Genomic DNA, 15,857 nt, shown 5'->3' with positions numbered 1-15,857 from the left:
AATTACTAGATATGCTTGCTCTGAATAGCTGTTCCAACATTTGATGATTTTGTGGCATCTCATTAGTTACAAATTTGATTTAGAGTCCTGTTAGAGTGCCAAATGACACAGTTCTGAATAAGATCTGCCTGCAATTGTATAGACTAGACAATATATTATTAGTTTTATTGTATCAAAACTACCATAACTGTTGCAAGCAACAAATTGTTTAAGTCCCTCTCTGGCACTCATTATCTTACTGACATTCTTGAATAACAAACACACAGCATTTAATTAAGATGGCCTAATAATTTTGTGATTGTGTCTGTAGTGTCAACATCACCTATATGTAGTGTATAAAGCTGTAACTATTTTATTATAGTAATCCATTAAATCCAAAATATAAAAAGCTTTTCTTCCACACGCAGAGTACGGTGCCTGGAGAGGCTAAGCAGTTCTCAACCTTGTCAAGTCAGGCTGCTTTAAAACCTTACTTTTGACTCTGAAATCACTCGGCCTGACACTATTAATCTTACTATTAATAAACCTTAGGCCCAGATTTATCCAATTATGCCTAAATTAGAGGCACAGTCACTAGAGAAACAGAAGCAACCACAGAAGGTAATGTAATCCCCTTAAAATACAGTTTCTAGAGGGCCCTATTTCCATACCCTACAAAGGAAGCACAAGGTAACTCCTGTCCTAAATTGAAAGCCCGGGTCATATTCCTGAAGCTAAAAGGCACAATATAGAGTCAAAGAACCTCCGCGATGAAAGATTTTGCCTTATCTTACATGGGAGCTTAATGAAGACAATTAATTTCCATACGGGCTATACTGAGAGCCCTAAGACTGATAGTGACAAGTGTTGTTACTGTTAAAGCTGTGTGAGAAAAAAAATACTTGCCTTGAATAAGTTAACAATTTTAGTTGAAATAATTTTGATATTAATCTGAAAATGAAAATTTATGGCTGTTTTCAAAGGGCTTCTATTTTGGGAGGACTAAGCAACAGAGAAAAATTCTTCCCCATTGAGCAAGTACAAAGAAAATTTGGACTAGTTATTACTTTTGTGATTGCAGCTTACTTTGAAAATAACGTTAGTCTATGATATATGTATACTTCAATAAGAGCAATATATTTGAATTCACCTACTCAATCCTTTTTACACTAGACTGATACTTTTGCTGATTTTGATACAATGACTGACCGATTGTTGGATGAAATTATTCAGCATATTCAGTTGTATAACCTCTCCATATCCCGAATAAGGTAAGCATTCTGATAGTTAATTGTCTGTAACTATTTGTGGTCATCAGCATTGTTCTGTGAAATTAGCTTTTTCAAAAGTGTCCTGTGTCAAAGGCCATTGAAGTCAGTGAGCTGAGTTTTCACATGTGTTATAGCTGGAAGAGTATCCACTAGGCTGAACAAAATGTAAAATGATAGCTAAAGGATGATACTGAAAGCTCTGATAGAGTCCCCTCAAGAGCAATTTTTGCTGCCTTTACATTTAATTTAAATAACATACAGATGGATTTTGGCATTAATATAATTCTGTTTCTCCTAACAGTTTTATTGGACATTCCCTCGGTAATGTCATCATCCGATCTGTACTAACTCGCCCCAGGTTTCGCTATTACCTCAACAAGTTACATACCTTCCTGTCCCTCTCTGGACCTCACCTGGGAACACTTTACAACAATAGCACTTTGGTTAGTACAGGTAAGAGTTAAATGGGAAAGCTATGACTTACTGGAGTCCATGGCAGAGTATATGAGAGAGCAACATGTGGAGGTAGCAGTAAATTGTGACAACGTGACACATACACTGTACCTATGGCAAATATTTGTTGAAGACTTCAGACTCAGAGAAAATAGCAGTGAGAGAGGCTTTCAGGGCCTACTACATGGTCCAGCATTGTGAAAAATCCAGGGGTGTGGAGCAGCAAGAGATGACCTTTCTTCCACTGTGTTCTTCCACTTTTTATACTGCCAATAAAGAGAGGCATCTCCAAGGCTGAAGAAAACACTTACAGTACTATGGAAAATGAATGGCCCTATGTTCACCCTTCCTGAACGTTTATGTTACCATGACACTGGATAGTCCAGAGAGACCCTTAGACTTTTCTCTTTGTTTATTAACAATACAAGAGAAAACAAAGACTTACACTGAGTTACAGTGCTAACTGTACTGTAATCTCTTCAAGTTTATTATTATAGGCACACAACTTCAATCCCCTTGTTTGATAATCAGCAAAAAGGCTAAAAATATACACCAATTTTATTCCAGGTCTGTGGCTCATGCAGAAGTTGAAAAAATCAGGGTCACTTTTGCAATTGACCTTCAGGGACAACGCAGATTTGCGCAAGTGTTTCCTCTACCAGCTCAGCCAAAAAACAGGTGAGTAGGGCTTAATGTTGTGTAAATGTTGGGGGATGTTCCAAAGGATTGTGCTAGATACTATGTATTCCAGGGGGTAAAGAAAATCTGCATTTCATTATTGATCTTTCTTTAAATGTCTTACTTTCAAGAAGGTCTGCCCTGTCTAATAACTGTTTTATCTGCCTTTTATCTGCACCATTACTAGTGGATGTAGTTGCCAAACAGTTAGTGCCCAATAAGACCTACATGCTGTAATAAATATGCACCTAATTTTGTATTCTTCAAGCAAGAAATACTATTCTTGACAGGCCACCATAACTTAATTTATGTTATTAGATGCAAACTGTTTTTCCTTTTTTAATATTTTTTTAAGTTCAACATCTCTTGTCTTTAGGAAATATGGTGCTGTGAGATGAAGAGCAAATTTTATTCATGTCTATTGTGGCACCTCTGTACTACAGAGAAAGATGTATGGCCATACGCTGTAAAAATTATGTCTACATCATTTTACCACTTCCTTGGTCTGTTATGAATAAATGAAATAAATCAGACTTTCCCTAAGAAAAGAAAGCAAGCATTATCCTTCTGTTCAGACAAATGTTTTCTTCTAAAAGTTATTTTAATATTGTGCGTAAGCTAGTGCTAAGGATGCACTCACAGTCACTACTTGATATTTTATTTTTTTCTCTTACTCTGCTATGTTGCTAATAGGAAACAAATACTATCTTAATACAGGTACAACTTAATACTTGGTCTGACAGACAGAGCTGTTTCATAATTTTCTGACCACAATACATGACCTAATCAATGACAGGAAGATGCTATATCTTGGCATTATTTAAATTTCCTTATTTGAATTTTCCTTTGGTTCTCTAGCTCCCATTTTTTATGGACCACAGTGGGATATTTGCTTTAAGACAGTCATGTTCAAATAAAATTGGTTCTACATAGGAAGCTCGCATTGTTACTTCCCAAGCCAAGAATTCCTAAGTATTCCTGTGAGTTAAAGTGACTTGTTGCCTGTTAGCTTGATAGACTGGAGATCTGGCAGACAGTAAATGAAGGTGATGTCTCTATAATAGCAGAAAGTTAAGTATCAAAAAGGTTGCCTGTAAATTAAAACGATCCAGGTCGATGCTTAGGAGAAAAATCTTAAATTGTAAAATTCTATATTAAAATGTATGAGCTAGCACAATGAGTCAGAATTGAGGTGCCCTTACTCTAGCACTCTGCTCCCAAAAGTGGTAAGAGCACCTACAAAGGGACACATTTGATTGAGAGTACCTACAAAGCTGCAGTGTTTTGCTTGCTCTCTCTTTGAGCCTCCAGCAATTTCTGACTTTCTTAAAGTAGAAATCCCTTCCACTATTCAATTTCATTAAATGTTTCTTGTGCTTGTCTCAGAAGAAAATAAAAATGACATTGCTCCCTACCGAGTCTCTTCACATAAGATTTTAGTTATGTTAAAACTCATTGATGCCTCTTACATTTTACCCCAGAGAAGTCACAAACACAATTGGTTTGATTACACAGGAAGAAAATGATGGCTTCAGCCAGGCTTAGTAGAGGCAACTATCAGGGCTCTTCCTCGTGGTGGTGATGGTCAACTTTTCTATTAAGCACTAGAAAGCAAAGGGCTTTGTTCTGGGTCTCTTTTCTGTAAGGGGAAGGGAAGGATGAAGGTCAAACCGACAACATTCCTATGTACAGAATAATCTCTGAGTTAGTGTAGATTATCTGTGTCCATACTCCTACTCTTCTGCTGAATGTGGGTGATCTAGAGCTCAAGAGATCTCAGACAGAGTAAGTAGCAGGAGTCTTTTCATAGCGAATGGTGGCTCCATTACTTCCAGGGAAGAGGGAGAATTCCTGGTTTCCAGTCCATGTACCATCAGTGTGTATTTATCCAAGGACTGCTGGATGCAAGGACTGGATCCCAAGGCTCCTTCCACACTGATGTAATAGTATGACATCATAGTGGTGAAGCTGATTTCTCTTCTCCTTCTCTCTCTATATTTTGTTTGCTATTTTACTAATTGGTTGTACTATTTTTTAAAATGTGATCCCCAAATCTGTGAACATTTACTCATGCAAGTACATCCATGGACTACAGTGATCCTGTACATGTGTTTGCAATGTTTACAGGCATAAATATTTGCAAGATTAAGTTTTTAATCATTTTCTCTTTGAAACGTAGTCAGTTCTCACTTTTTTTGTTGTTATTGTTGTTGATATACAATTAACTTGTATGAGCATTGATAAGTAACAAATAGTTCATAGAAGCAGCAGCAATGTTTTTAAGTTATTCTTGTGAATATTTCTGTTTTGTATGTTTTAATTACTCTTCATTTGTTTTTCACAATAGATTTTAAAGTGCATTTCAACATGAATATGATTGTGCTGTTCAACACTGTAATAAATGCATTTAATGAATTTGTTTGCCACAGGCCTTCAGTACTTTAAAAATGTTGTGTTAGTGGCCTCACCCCAAGACAGATATGTACCCTTCCATTCAGCAAGAATAGAAATGTGCAAAAATGCTCTTAAAGACAGACACACAGGTATGTTTAAGATCCATTCTATATTTACAAAGCTGTTGAGAAATTGTGATTTTGTGTAAATCAGAAGGGTTTTTCATAAGCATGATGTAAACTCAAATGTTTATTTGATAAGGAAGAAAGTGTTCTACTCTCACAGGACATGACTGAAATCAAGAAAATATTTCAAAGATACTCTTTGTCTGATGAAAATAGGTTTCAATCAGGTTGTAATCAAAGATTTCATATTGCTCTTGCCTCCGTAAATAATTTTTTAAATTGTGGAGATAATAGAACTAGTTCCTAACAATGTTTCTCTTTAGTCTACTGAATTATTAGTATTGTCTCACATGACAAAATCTCTTTCAGCACATCCAAAGTCAATGGGTTTTCCATTTGTTTTCAGTAGTATTTGGGTGATTGCCGGGTAATTTGAAAGATGTAAAATCATACTGGTTTGTAATAAAATCTGCAAAGTACATCAGCACTCATGCCATTAGAGGCCTAGCTTTCCTGTGAGTTTAGTTTGTGCATTGTTCCAAATACTGCCTTTGTTATTTGCAGTCTCCCTCGCTTATAAAATGTTTCATCGTTTCAGTTTGATACCACTTCCAGAAATATGTTCAGTGTAATTTTATACCAGTTTCAGATACATAGTTATGTAGAAATGGAGGTTGTCCTTGGAAGCTGGTAGCCAGTCCCTAGTGGGGTTCCCCAAGGTTCCATTGTAGGCCAGTTCTTTTCAGTGTTTTCATAAATGACTTGGATGTAGGACTTAAAGGCGTTTTGAGTAAGTTTGCAGATACTAAACTGGGAGAAGCTGTTGACCCCCTTGAGGGTAGAGAGGCCTTGCAGAGAGATCTTGAGAAATTGAGCTGGGTAATCACCAAACATATCAAACATATCAAACATATCATAACAAGAGCAAGTGCCACATTTTGCACTTGGGAAGGGGCAAACTTGTCTATATGTACAGACCGGGGGACAGGAGGCTGGAGTGTGGTCCTGCAGAAAGGGATCTGGAGAATTTGGTCAACAGCAAGTTCAATATGAGTCAGCAGTGTGCCCTGGCAGCCAAAAGGGCCAACTGTACCCTGGGGTGCATCAAACACAACATTGATAGATAGTCAAGGGAAGTCCACTCTACTGTGTGTTGGTGTGGCCTCACCTTGAGTACTGTGTGCAGTTTTGGGAGCCGCAATTTAGAAAGGATATAAAATTATTAGAAAGTGTCCAAAGGAAGGCAATAAAGATAGTGTAGGGCCTAGATAGGGCCTAGAGGGCAAGACATGGCTGAGGTCGCTTGTTTTGTTCAGTTTAGAGAAGAGAAGGCTGAGGGGTTACCTCATTGCAGGACTACGGTTTCCTCAACGGGGGAAGCAAAAGCAGGAGGTGTTGATCTCTTCTCTCTGCTGACCAAGGGCCAACATGGTTGCCTTCACACAGATCTTTTCATCTTACCTAACACATGAATTGAAAGGCAGTTTTCTAACTCTTTCTTCAGGTGTTTTTTTTTTTCCTCAGGGACATTTTTGGCCTAGTAGAAGCCAGACCTACATCCATGAGTGCAAGCTTCCTGAGCTGCTGTTGTTGCCCTATAAACTTCTAAACTATCTGCAGAAAGGCATGATGTTCTTCCTGCATTAGATTACCCAGAAAAAACAAACAAACAAACAAAAAAACCACACATATCTTGCCTGACCCTTTTGCATTCAGCTTCACAGGCAGTATGAATCCAGACCTCTTTCCCTGGAGGAAATGTGTGTTTCTTTCCACCTCAGGAGAAATGGAACTAAATGCTGAGGCATGTCCCACTCTTCGTGCTAGCAGCTTCACTAGGTCTCTCTGGGTGGCCAGTGGCTCCATTACATTAATAACATCCTGGTACATGGCAAACCATTGAAATAAACTGCTTTCACTTGCATTTTGTTACTATTTGTTCCATTTTCCTTCTCTTTGTGACTGTAATTAAATAATACTGGAAAGAAAGAGGGGATCTGGAAGTTTTGGCATGTACGTGTGACTTTTAAAATCTTTTGCAGGTCCTGTTTATGCAGAAATGATTAACAACCTGCTCCAGCCTTTGATTGGGGCGAAGGACTGCACTTTGATCAGACACAACGTGTTCCATGCTCTGCCAAACACCGCCAACACATTGATTGGCCGGGCAGCCCACATTGCTGTGCTGGACTCTGAACTTTTCCTGGAGAAGTTTTTCCTTGTGGCAGGACTCAACTACTTCAAATAGTGCCTGAAGTATGGGGTAGCAGAAGCAAACCATTTCACTGAGTGGAGGAGAATCCCTTAGCCAAAAGCGTGCAGTGTTAGAAATGAGATCAGGTGGGACTTTCAATCTCTCTCCATTTCCATTTCTGTTTCAGAGAATAAAGTGCTATGGCTTTAAGGCATTCAAGCTTCCAAATATTGGTGCTTTTGGAAGAAATAAATATTCCTCTTCTGTTTATATGTTGTTTGTCCACATAAAGATATGAACTACTTCTGAAGTAGAGAATCAGAATAAAGATGGTTAATATTATCTAAATGTGATGGGACCAATATGATCACCATTTCTCTCAGATAATAACCCAGGAATTTGTCTGTTCTTGATTTAATGCTTATTTACATTTTAACAAAGCTATACATCTGTAGCACTTTGAGGTGGCTAATACAAGAGGAAACAAGTGTATATGAACTCAGGTTAAAACCTCCTTTGCAATGAAATGAAAAGTCTAAAAAACATTTATGACAATTTCAACATTTCTGTTTCTCAAAAGAAAATGGTTCCATCATTGGTAATCATTTGTAACATGCACACATTCAAATCATGGAAAGGAGGAAAATATTTAACATAGAATGAAAAAAAAAAACCTTGATATTTGACTTTATAAAAAAAAAGAAAACAACACAAACTTTTAGTTGGGAAGACTTCTTCAAGTTAAAAGCTGCCAGACTGATGGGAATCTATTGGATTACTTGTGAAATATCAGTGGCATCTGTTAGCACTTCTCCTGTTTACATTTCTAGAATACCATTACTGTGCTTGTTATTATAACCTCAGAGGTACAATTTTCACTTTTAAATTTGTATCAAAATACATTTACCCCAAGGTATTATACGTACATATATATATATGTACATATGTATTATGTATATATATACATTAGTCTGAAATTCAAAATCTAGCCAGTAATACTCCTAAAAAACACCAATCAGATGAAAATAGGTTGGTGACCTAGAGCAGTAATGATTGTCAAAAGCTTAAAAACCATACATATGTTTTAGATTTCTCTGTAATGCTATAATAGGGTTTTACTAATTCCCATTTACAGTGCTATAACCAGTCCTAATTACATGGTTACAGCTGGTCAAAACAGTTAAAATTTTATTCATACAATGTTATCAGAATTCTTTTCAGGGGTTTAGAAAATAACCCATTTTTCACTTTTTGTATTTTTTTTTTTTTGCATTTTCAATTTTATTTTTTTTATCAAAAAGTTGTCAGCATTATAAATGACACATTTCAATAACTTTCTATACATTTTCATACCACTTTGATAAATTTTCAATGTCACAGCAGTTTTTCAAAAAGAAGGAGGCAAATGATTCTTCACAAATATTTGTGTTTGGAAGGAAGGTAATTTTTTAAAGCAAATGCAATTTGTTTAAAAATATAGGTGACCAGACCTCTATATCTTGTGAAAAAATAAAACAAATGAACATAAAAAGTGACAAAGTTGGTTCTAGGTTTCAAGACTGTCATCAGTGAACTAGGATGAAGATAGTGGAAATTTCTGAAATAAAATAATTAAGAAAATAAGCCCCAAAATTTTGCAACCCCAGGGAAATATTTGTACATGCAGAAGGTAAAACTAGCTGTGTTTAAAAGAAGAAAAATGGAAAACTTTTGAAGAATTCGTTCGAGAAAAGAGTTGCTGACAAACTGGGACTAGGGTGGTCTAATAATGCAGGCATGTTTTGAAATAGAAATGAATAAGAAGGAATGTCCAAAAAGGTAAGACTAAAACATGAAAACAGAATGGTATATTGCACCTTAAATCATCTTCTGCTCTTCAAAGTTGACACTGAAATGAAATAGAAGTGGTCACATGGTGCATTTCAATAGCAATTAGTTTTGTAAACATTAAATATTACCGCAATACTTGAAGTAAATAGGTAGATACTATTCTCTTTTTTCCTTTAATAAATTGACATTTTAAAGCTAAAAGATGGATTTGCCCAGTTAAAAAAAAAATTCTTTGTCAGGAATCAAGAATTTCTGGGTCTCACGTATTGTTTTAGAAGTCTTTATCACTGTTCCACCTCAACATTTTAATGCCAACTAAACTTACACATCACAGCTTACTTCTTCCTTGGAGAATTGTTTACACATTATTAAACATAATGGGGCATGGAGGTAAAGCTTTTGTACAGAGGTTTTGATCCACAGACACGGACTTCTAAGGAGTACATGAAAAGCAAGAAAGAAAAGCAATCCCCAAACATTAGCAGTCTTTAGTGATTTATATGGCGATCTATTCCTCTTTTAGAAAATTTTTGGGAGTCTGCACATGGAAAATTTTTTAAATTGTTGAGAGGCTATTTTACAAATATATACATACCTAATGCGTGTGTGTATTTGCAATGCATACAAAGAAGTATGCTTATTTCAAGGTCAAACATTCCATGTTTTTAATCATGAATATAATGGATATGACAACATACTGGTGTAGTGCTTCTTAAAATCATACAGGTGGTTTCTTGCCTTGCCTTGTACATTAGACAGCATTCCTAGCCTTCTATTTATGTACGTGTGGAAGAGGGGAAATGTGAAAAAGTCTCTTTTGTATTACTGCAGAAATTGGTAGCCCTTTCGGTACGTTCATGTTCACACTGTACACTGCTACCAGTGCTGTGACTTATGGACAAACATACCTAAAGATTTCCATGTACCTGTCCATAAACTGTTCTTCCACATCTTAGAGTCTGATTTCAGCGGAGTTGGATTAGGTTCATTCAGCTTGCTCCTTAGAGGGTGTGATAGAGAGCTTCTATAGAGCCTCAGAAAAATCTGGGAGATGTCATTCCTGTGAAATGATATGACACAGATTTTATCTTCCTTATGCTGCCAGAGCGTTGTGGGATATATTGGCAATAACTGTCTAGCTTAGCATTCATTTTGAGGTTCTCAGAATAGTCTCCTTTTCTTTTATGCTTTTTAATGGGATATTGCCTTGATAATGACACAGAATATTGTAAATCTTCTCTAATGGTATAGACTATATTGCAAAGAAATCCTCATTGTCATTATAATGTAAATAACATCTGAGTGGTTGCACTTCATCAAAATATAGCAATCAACATGGAATCATTTTTAGAAGTTTTTTATATATTGATTTATATGGAGAGAAATATAATATTAGAATTATCTTCATAGGAGATGTCAAAATAATTGCACAGTAAGCTTTTGTGTTTCTATGTTTTGGAATTTTAATGTATTGCCCTGTCACATAAAGTCACTTTAAATGGATTTAATTGCATTTTCAGTATTGATACAAGGATTTCCCTTCAAACTTTACAATCTCTGCTTGTTTTGGTATATCCATGGAGGCTGTGCTTAATTTTTTAAGTGAAGCTCATACATTCACAAGAAGACATTTTTTCAAGAGGTTGGTCAGAGTGGAGAACGCGGTTGTATTTGAAGTGAAACTCCATCCACTTCTTTGTATCTTTTCTCTAGATAAGATAAAACACAGAAGACAATGCAGGGCTGTTTCTTGAGCACCTGGGTGTGATGTCTTAAAACCAGCATGGTAGACATCCTGGCTCCAACTGGTAAAATGAACTTGTCTAGTAAGGTTTGACAGTGTTAAATATGAGGTATGGGCTATATGAGAAAATTGTTTCAAGGAATATGCACAGGCAATGGCAAATTACCTTACAAGTAATTGAAAACCTCCACACAGAGTAGTATCATTACACTTAACCTTAGATAATTATGGTATAGAAGTCATTTTGTGACCTGGTAGGAGAGACTTTTAGGGTCAGTGGAAGGAAAGATACACTTTTAGGGTGTGCTTTGTCGGATCTGTTTTATTTGTCTGTTCTATTTTTCTTTATGCCTGTTCTTCTCCACTGACTATGCAGGATATCAGATTTTGTCGTCTACTTTCTAGATACCTAAGCTTGATCAGATGAGGCCACCACACCAAAATTTCAAAATTTCAAAATATCAGTGGGAGTCCCCCACCGATTTCCCACTGGAAATCTTATGGGAATCCATCCCCACTCCAAAGGCCTTAATAAAGCCTACTGTACCTTGAAATAACACTTGCCTTTGAAGCTATCTCCTTTTCAGTTTCACAGTTATCTAGTTTGGAATAGCACAGTAATTCTGGAAGAAAGAGTATTTAAAATATCACCAATTTTATTGACAAAGTACTTAGAATGAGACTACTGAACTCTGTTTTATAAGGATTTAATCTCTTTTGAAACAGAAGAATTATTTCTTGAATACAAATGGAAAGACATTGCAGTATTGACTAAATGTGAGTAGGTGAAGGACAAAAAGGGTCTAGCTCCTCCTGCGGCACTCTTAAGGATCTTCAGGGGTCTGTTTCTTAATCTCTTAGTAATTGCTGACTGCCCTTCACAAAACCTGGAGAAACCTCTAGAGATGTTTCTGCTTGTAGAGTAGAAATTAGCCTGTTTATTTTTATTACCTAATTTGCGCTTAAAAATTAGTTTCAAAATGACTTTGTTCAACTAAAGGAAGTGTCTAAGTTCTTACTGTAGTCAATGAAGAGAGGTAAGTACTCTGAAGGAGTGCTCCTGTTTTCTCCTTTGGTGGCCTTCAGAGTCACTTGCCTCTCTTCACTGACTTATTGTAAGGCTCATTTTTTGGGTCCCTAAGGTGTTGGCATAAAGTAGAGGACCAACACTGGTGGACTGGTTAGAAAACTGATCTGTTTTTCATAATTAGGTGTGAATTTGGACTAGTACAGTTGGATCATAAGCAAGCACTGAAGAGACAAACAGGTTTCTTTAAAGTTAGCCTGAAAATGTGTCTTTCCCAGCCTCCAATGATGCCAATTTCTCTTTAACAAAACTGTTATTCTGTTTTTAAAATCAAGTCTTTCCACTGACAAAAGTGGAAGCTGAAATTGCTTAGCTTTAAAGGATTGTGTCTTAAAGGCTTGAAACCTTAGCACAGAGCCTTGGAAATTACTAGTACAAATGCTGAGTGCTACTTTACTTCAAAGCACTTCATAAGTATCAACTGACCAATCCTCTTCAGCATTTCCTTGCTAGAGAAGTGCCAAGCTTGAAAGAGAAAGCTGTCACAAGATTATGTGAAAACTGGGAATTCAGGCCAAAGCTTTCATTAGAATTTGTAGGTTCCTCTGTTCATTCTGCAAGTTAAGAAAAGAAGATCTCTTCCTTTCTACTGCTGCATTTGAAGTATCTAAGTGGTGATGCAAGAAGAAAATGAGAACTTCTAAGAGTGTTAGACCCTTGTGAAAGTTTACGTAAATATCCCATGAAACATTATATACATTGAATAGTCACGGGGCACTTCTACAGTGGTCTCAGCATGCCAATATGTGCCAGCCTAACTGAGTGATTATTTTCTTTATGGACTTAAATTTCCATTTGAAAATGATCATCAGAACAGACCATGATATTTCACTCCTGCTGGTTATTTGGAGCCTAAAGGTCATGTTCATAAGGAGCTCTCTAAGAGTGTTTTATTTCAGTGCATATACTCAGCAATTTTGATATTGAATGCTGTTAAGTAACTGTCAATTCCTAGTTCAATCTTCAATATTTATTTACCACTCTCTTTTGGATCAAATGTTGTGACCACAGCAAGATTGTCCCTCTTGCTCTGTTCTTTGACTATGGTTCCCAAAACTTGCTATTTCTTGAGTAGCCTAAATGGCCCCAAGCTACTATTCTGTCTTGCCCATTTGTATAGTCACTTTTCCATTATCTGATTACATCTCCTGCCTCTTTTTTTTTTTTTTTTTTCTTCTTACAGCTCCCATGAATTCCTTTTCTCTTCATCATTCAGTCCTTTCCTTCATACAAAGCTACAGCATTGTCCAAGTGCCCAAACACCTTTAGTATTCTCAAGATTAACCCTGGTCTTGTCCACATAGTCGAGCAGTTAGAGGAAATAGTCAGAAGGGTCTTATGCAGTCTTTCTGCACTGTCATGGATCTGGCCTCCAGGTATCAGGAAAGTCCATTGGATAGCAGCTCTGGTCCTGACTGGTGCCTTTGCCCTGGGAAGGAGGGAGTCACTGGCAATCGACTCTCATCACATCCTCTTCCTATCTCAGGTCCTAATCTGGACAGCTGGAGCTGGAGCTGTCCTCCTGTTGCCAGAATTTGTAAACTTGCAGATTGCATCCCTCTGTGAGTTCATCTTTACTTCTTGATTCTTTGATCCTTGATCTTGGTTGAAGTGGTTGCACCAGCAAGGGCAAAGAGTTGTGACCTGTGTCATACCACCACCATTGGTGGGCCTCTCTTTCAGCACACAATACATCTGGGACTACATTATACCCCTGGAACACCCACAATGATGCTAATGGCTTCCCTCCTGGTTTTCCATATTTTTATTTTACAGTCATTGGTAATCTTCAGGCACAAATAACAATACATAGAGCCTAATGTAAGTCTTGTTCACCCTGGCATGAGTGACAGGTATGTTCTCTTACCTTTTGATCATCAGGTCCATGGCATGTTGCTTCCCAACAGGTTGTGGTCTGAAATAGATGCTGCTGCTGTTTCTTTTCTTTTTTAGTAAGACTATATAATACATGTGCAGTTCCCTAACAGAAGTTAATGCACTGAATTGAAATGCTTATGAAAACAGTTTAATCATTGTATAGCTGCTTTAAATGCAGATGGGTCAGGCCTTCCCTTCATAGGTTAAGAGGCATAAAGAATAAATATGTATAAGCTCTGCTTATGCAAAAGGTCAAACTGAATTAACTTCTATTACAACCTTGAAACTTGATTTATCTGCTTTTGTGAATTCAACTCTACTTCTACCCAAAGCACTGGAAGATCCTATTATCTGTGCAGAAAACTAATCACTTCTGTGCAAAACTGATTCCCACAAGTAGATAAACGTGCCAGAAGTCCATTAGGTATATGCATGGAGCTGCACATCTTCAAGTAGCTTCTGCTTCTGAAAACGTGAAACTGTGACGTAGTAAATAGGACTATTCTGGCATGCAGTTCAGACTTTGAGAGCTATCAACTGCAAACACAAATAGCTTTTCCAAAGTAGCAAACAAACCTCCCCAAAGTCTATGAAGAAGTCCAGCCTCGAGCAATTTTTTATGTTTTATTTATTTATTTTTTGAGTGGGTGGTTCAAATACTGTGATGGCCTCACTTTTCTCCATTACCTATACATGTGGTTAGTCTAATAAATAGAATAGCCAAGAGGTTCAATATTTCAATTTTTGTAGTAGTTTCTGTCAATTAATTTAAGAAGCTTTTAATTCCTTCCTGAATGCTAAAGTACTAGTAGAAATCTACTTGTCCCAATTCAGGAGAAATGCTCACTTACTCTTACTTTTTTCTTTGTAATGTGGATAACATTACCTGCATTACTCCTAATGGTGGAAAGATATCAAGGCATTTCTGATACACTACCATATATGCAGCTACATGCACTACAAAGGTTGAGGAAGAGATAAGGGGAATCTTTTTGATCTGAGATATATCATCACTTTCAGTAAAAATGATAAAAAAAAATAGGTCTTGTATGCCCCACATACCATTTTTGTGGTATGTCTAACATCCCTATGCATACAAAAAGTGTCCTTTCCCTGATGTAATGTATGTTATAATCTTATATGTAATGAATGTATGTTCCCATATGTAGAGTATGTACATGTATATCATACCTTACTTTGAAGCTTGTGGTGACTGTTGAATTTCATAGGTTACTATTCCTTTTTGGAGGAACATTTTGGTTATCTTCCAGAGCTCCTGTGAAAGAGCAGTTTGCTGGCTTCCTCCACCTCATTGGAGGAGAGAGATTGGTTTGGACAATGTCAGCCTCTTGGCAGACCATTCATTGACTAATCTTATCTAAGCAGTCTTGAATTTGATGGGTGTTATCTACCAACTCCATGGCTTCCAAGGTCAATGTAATGTCAAACCCAGCTGCCCTATCTTCTGAGACAGGAAGCTTGTCACCATTTTTAAATTTTTCTTGACATCCCTCCTCTTCAACCAAGCATTTATTTTTAAGCTGATGGACCACTAATTTATCAGCTTTACAATTCTGCTTGCTAATTTTAGCCTTGTGTGTATTTGGTTATTCATACAGTTTGGGGAATTAGCTATTTCCTTCTTCTGCTGTTAAATCTTCTTATGAAGTAGGAAGGAGATCAGTCTAGACAAACCAGGGTACTCCTTTGCAAATGTCTTGAAGAAAATAAATAAATCACATCACTGGTAGTGTTTTCAAGGTTTATTTTTCACTGATTTACCAAGAAAGAAGCAATACTGGTAATTTGTCCCATGACTTTTAGGATTATCCAGGTAAGTAAGAGTCTGGATGTAGATAAAAAGATAGATAAAAGACAAAGATGCAGGATAAATCATCCTATAATATTTTTGTATGTTTGGGAGAAATATTGATCCAAAATCAAAATATAGAAGAGCATATTCCTAAACACAAAGTTCAGAGATAAACTGAAATCCATATCTATATTTGTTGCTTGTATTCAACTTTTAATAGCAAGCTTTCTTAAATGATGAGCAGTTTAATGGTTCAGATTAACCCAGGACTGGGCTTCATTGACTTCAGTAATGAATCCATTTAGTATTGAAGTTTTTTTTAACCCTAGTCTTACGTACTCATCTTACTAGGCCTCTATCATCTGCTTAAATCTGTTAACATATACTCAAGTATTATTATTATTTTTTAAA

At 36.6% G+C, this 15,857-nt stretch overlaps 1 protein-coding gene across 3 annotated transcripts in view; it reads left to right on the top strand.

Moving 5' to 3' along the window:
• FAM135B (family with sequence similarity 135 member B) overlaps positions 1–7,769 on the top strand; it is a 208,658-nt gene extending 200,889 nt beyond the window's left edge. For all 3 annotated transcript variants that reach the window (XM_032182514.1, XM_032182511.1, XM_032182513.1), the window contains exons 16-20: positions 1,153–1,250; positions 1,552–1,703; positions 2,271–2,381; positions 4,811–4,924; positions 6,943–7,769. In XM_032182514.1, the coding sequence (XP_032038405.1) occupies positions 1,153–1,250; positions 1,552–1,703; positions 2,271–2,381; positions 4,811–4,924; positions 6,943–7,148 (681 nt within the window). In that variant the 3' untranslated portion in view covers positions 7,149–7,769. The remainder of the gene's footprint in view (positions 1–1,152; positions 1,251–1,551; positions 1,704–2,270; positions 2,382–4,810; positions 4,925–6,942) is intronic.
• Positions 7,770–15,857: the final 8,088 nt, after the last annotated feature.

The sequence above is a fragment of the Aythya fuligula genome, chromosome 2 (genome assembly GCF_009819795.1).
Source record: "Aythya fuligula isolate bAytFul2 chromosome 2, bAytFul2.pri, whole genome shotgun sequence".
NCBI lineage: Eukaryota > Metazoa > Chordata > Aves > Anseriformes > Anatidae > Aythya > Aythya fuligula.
Note: the sequence above shows the minus strand (reverse complement) of the source record. Positions and strands in the feature narration are given on the sequence as shown.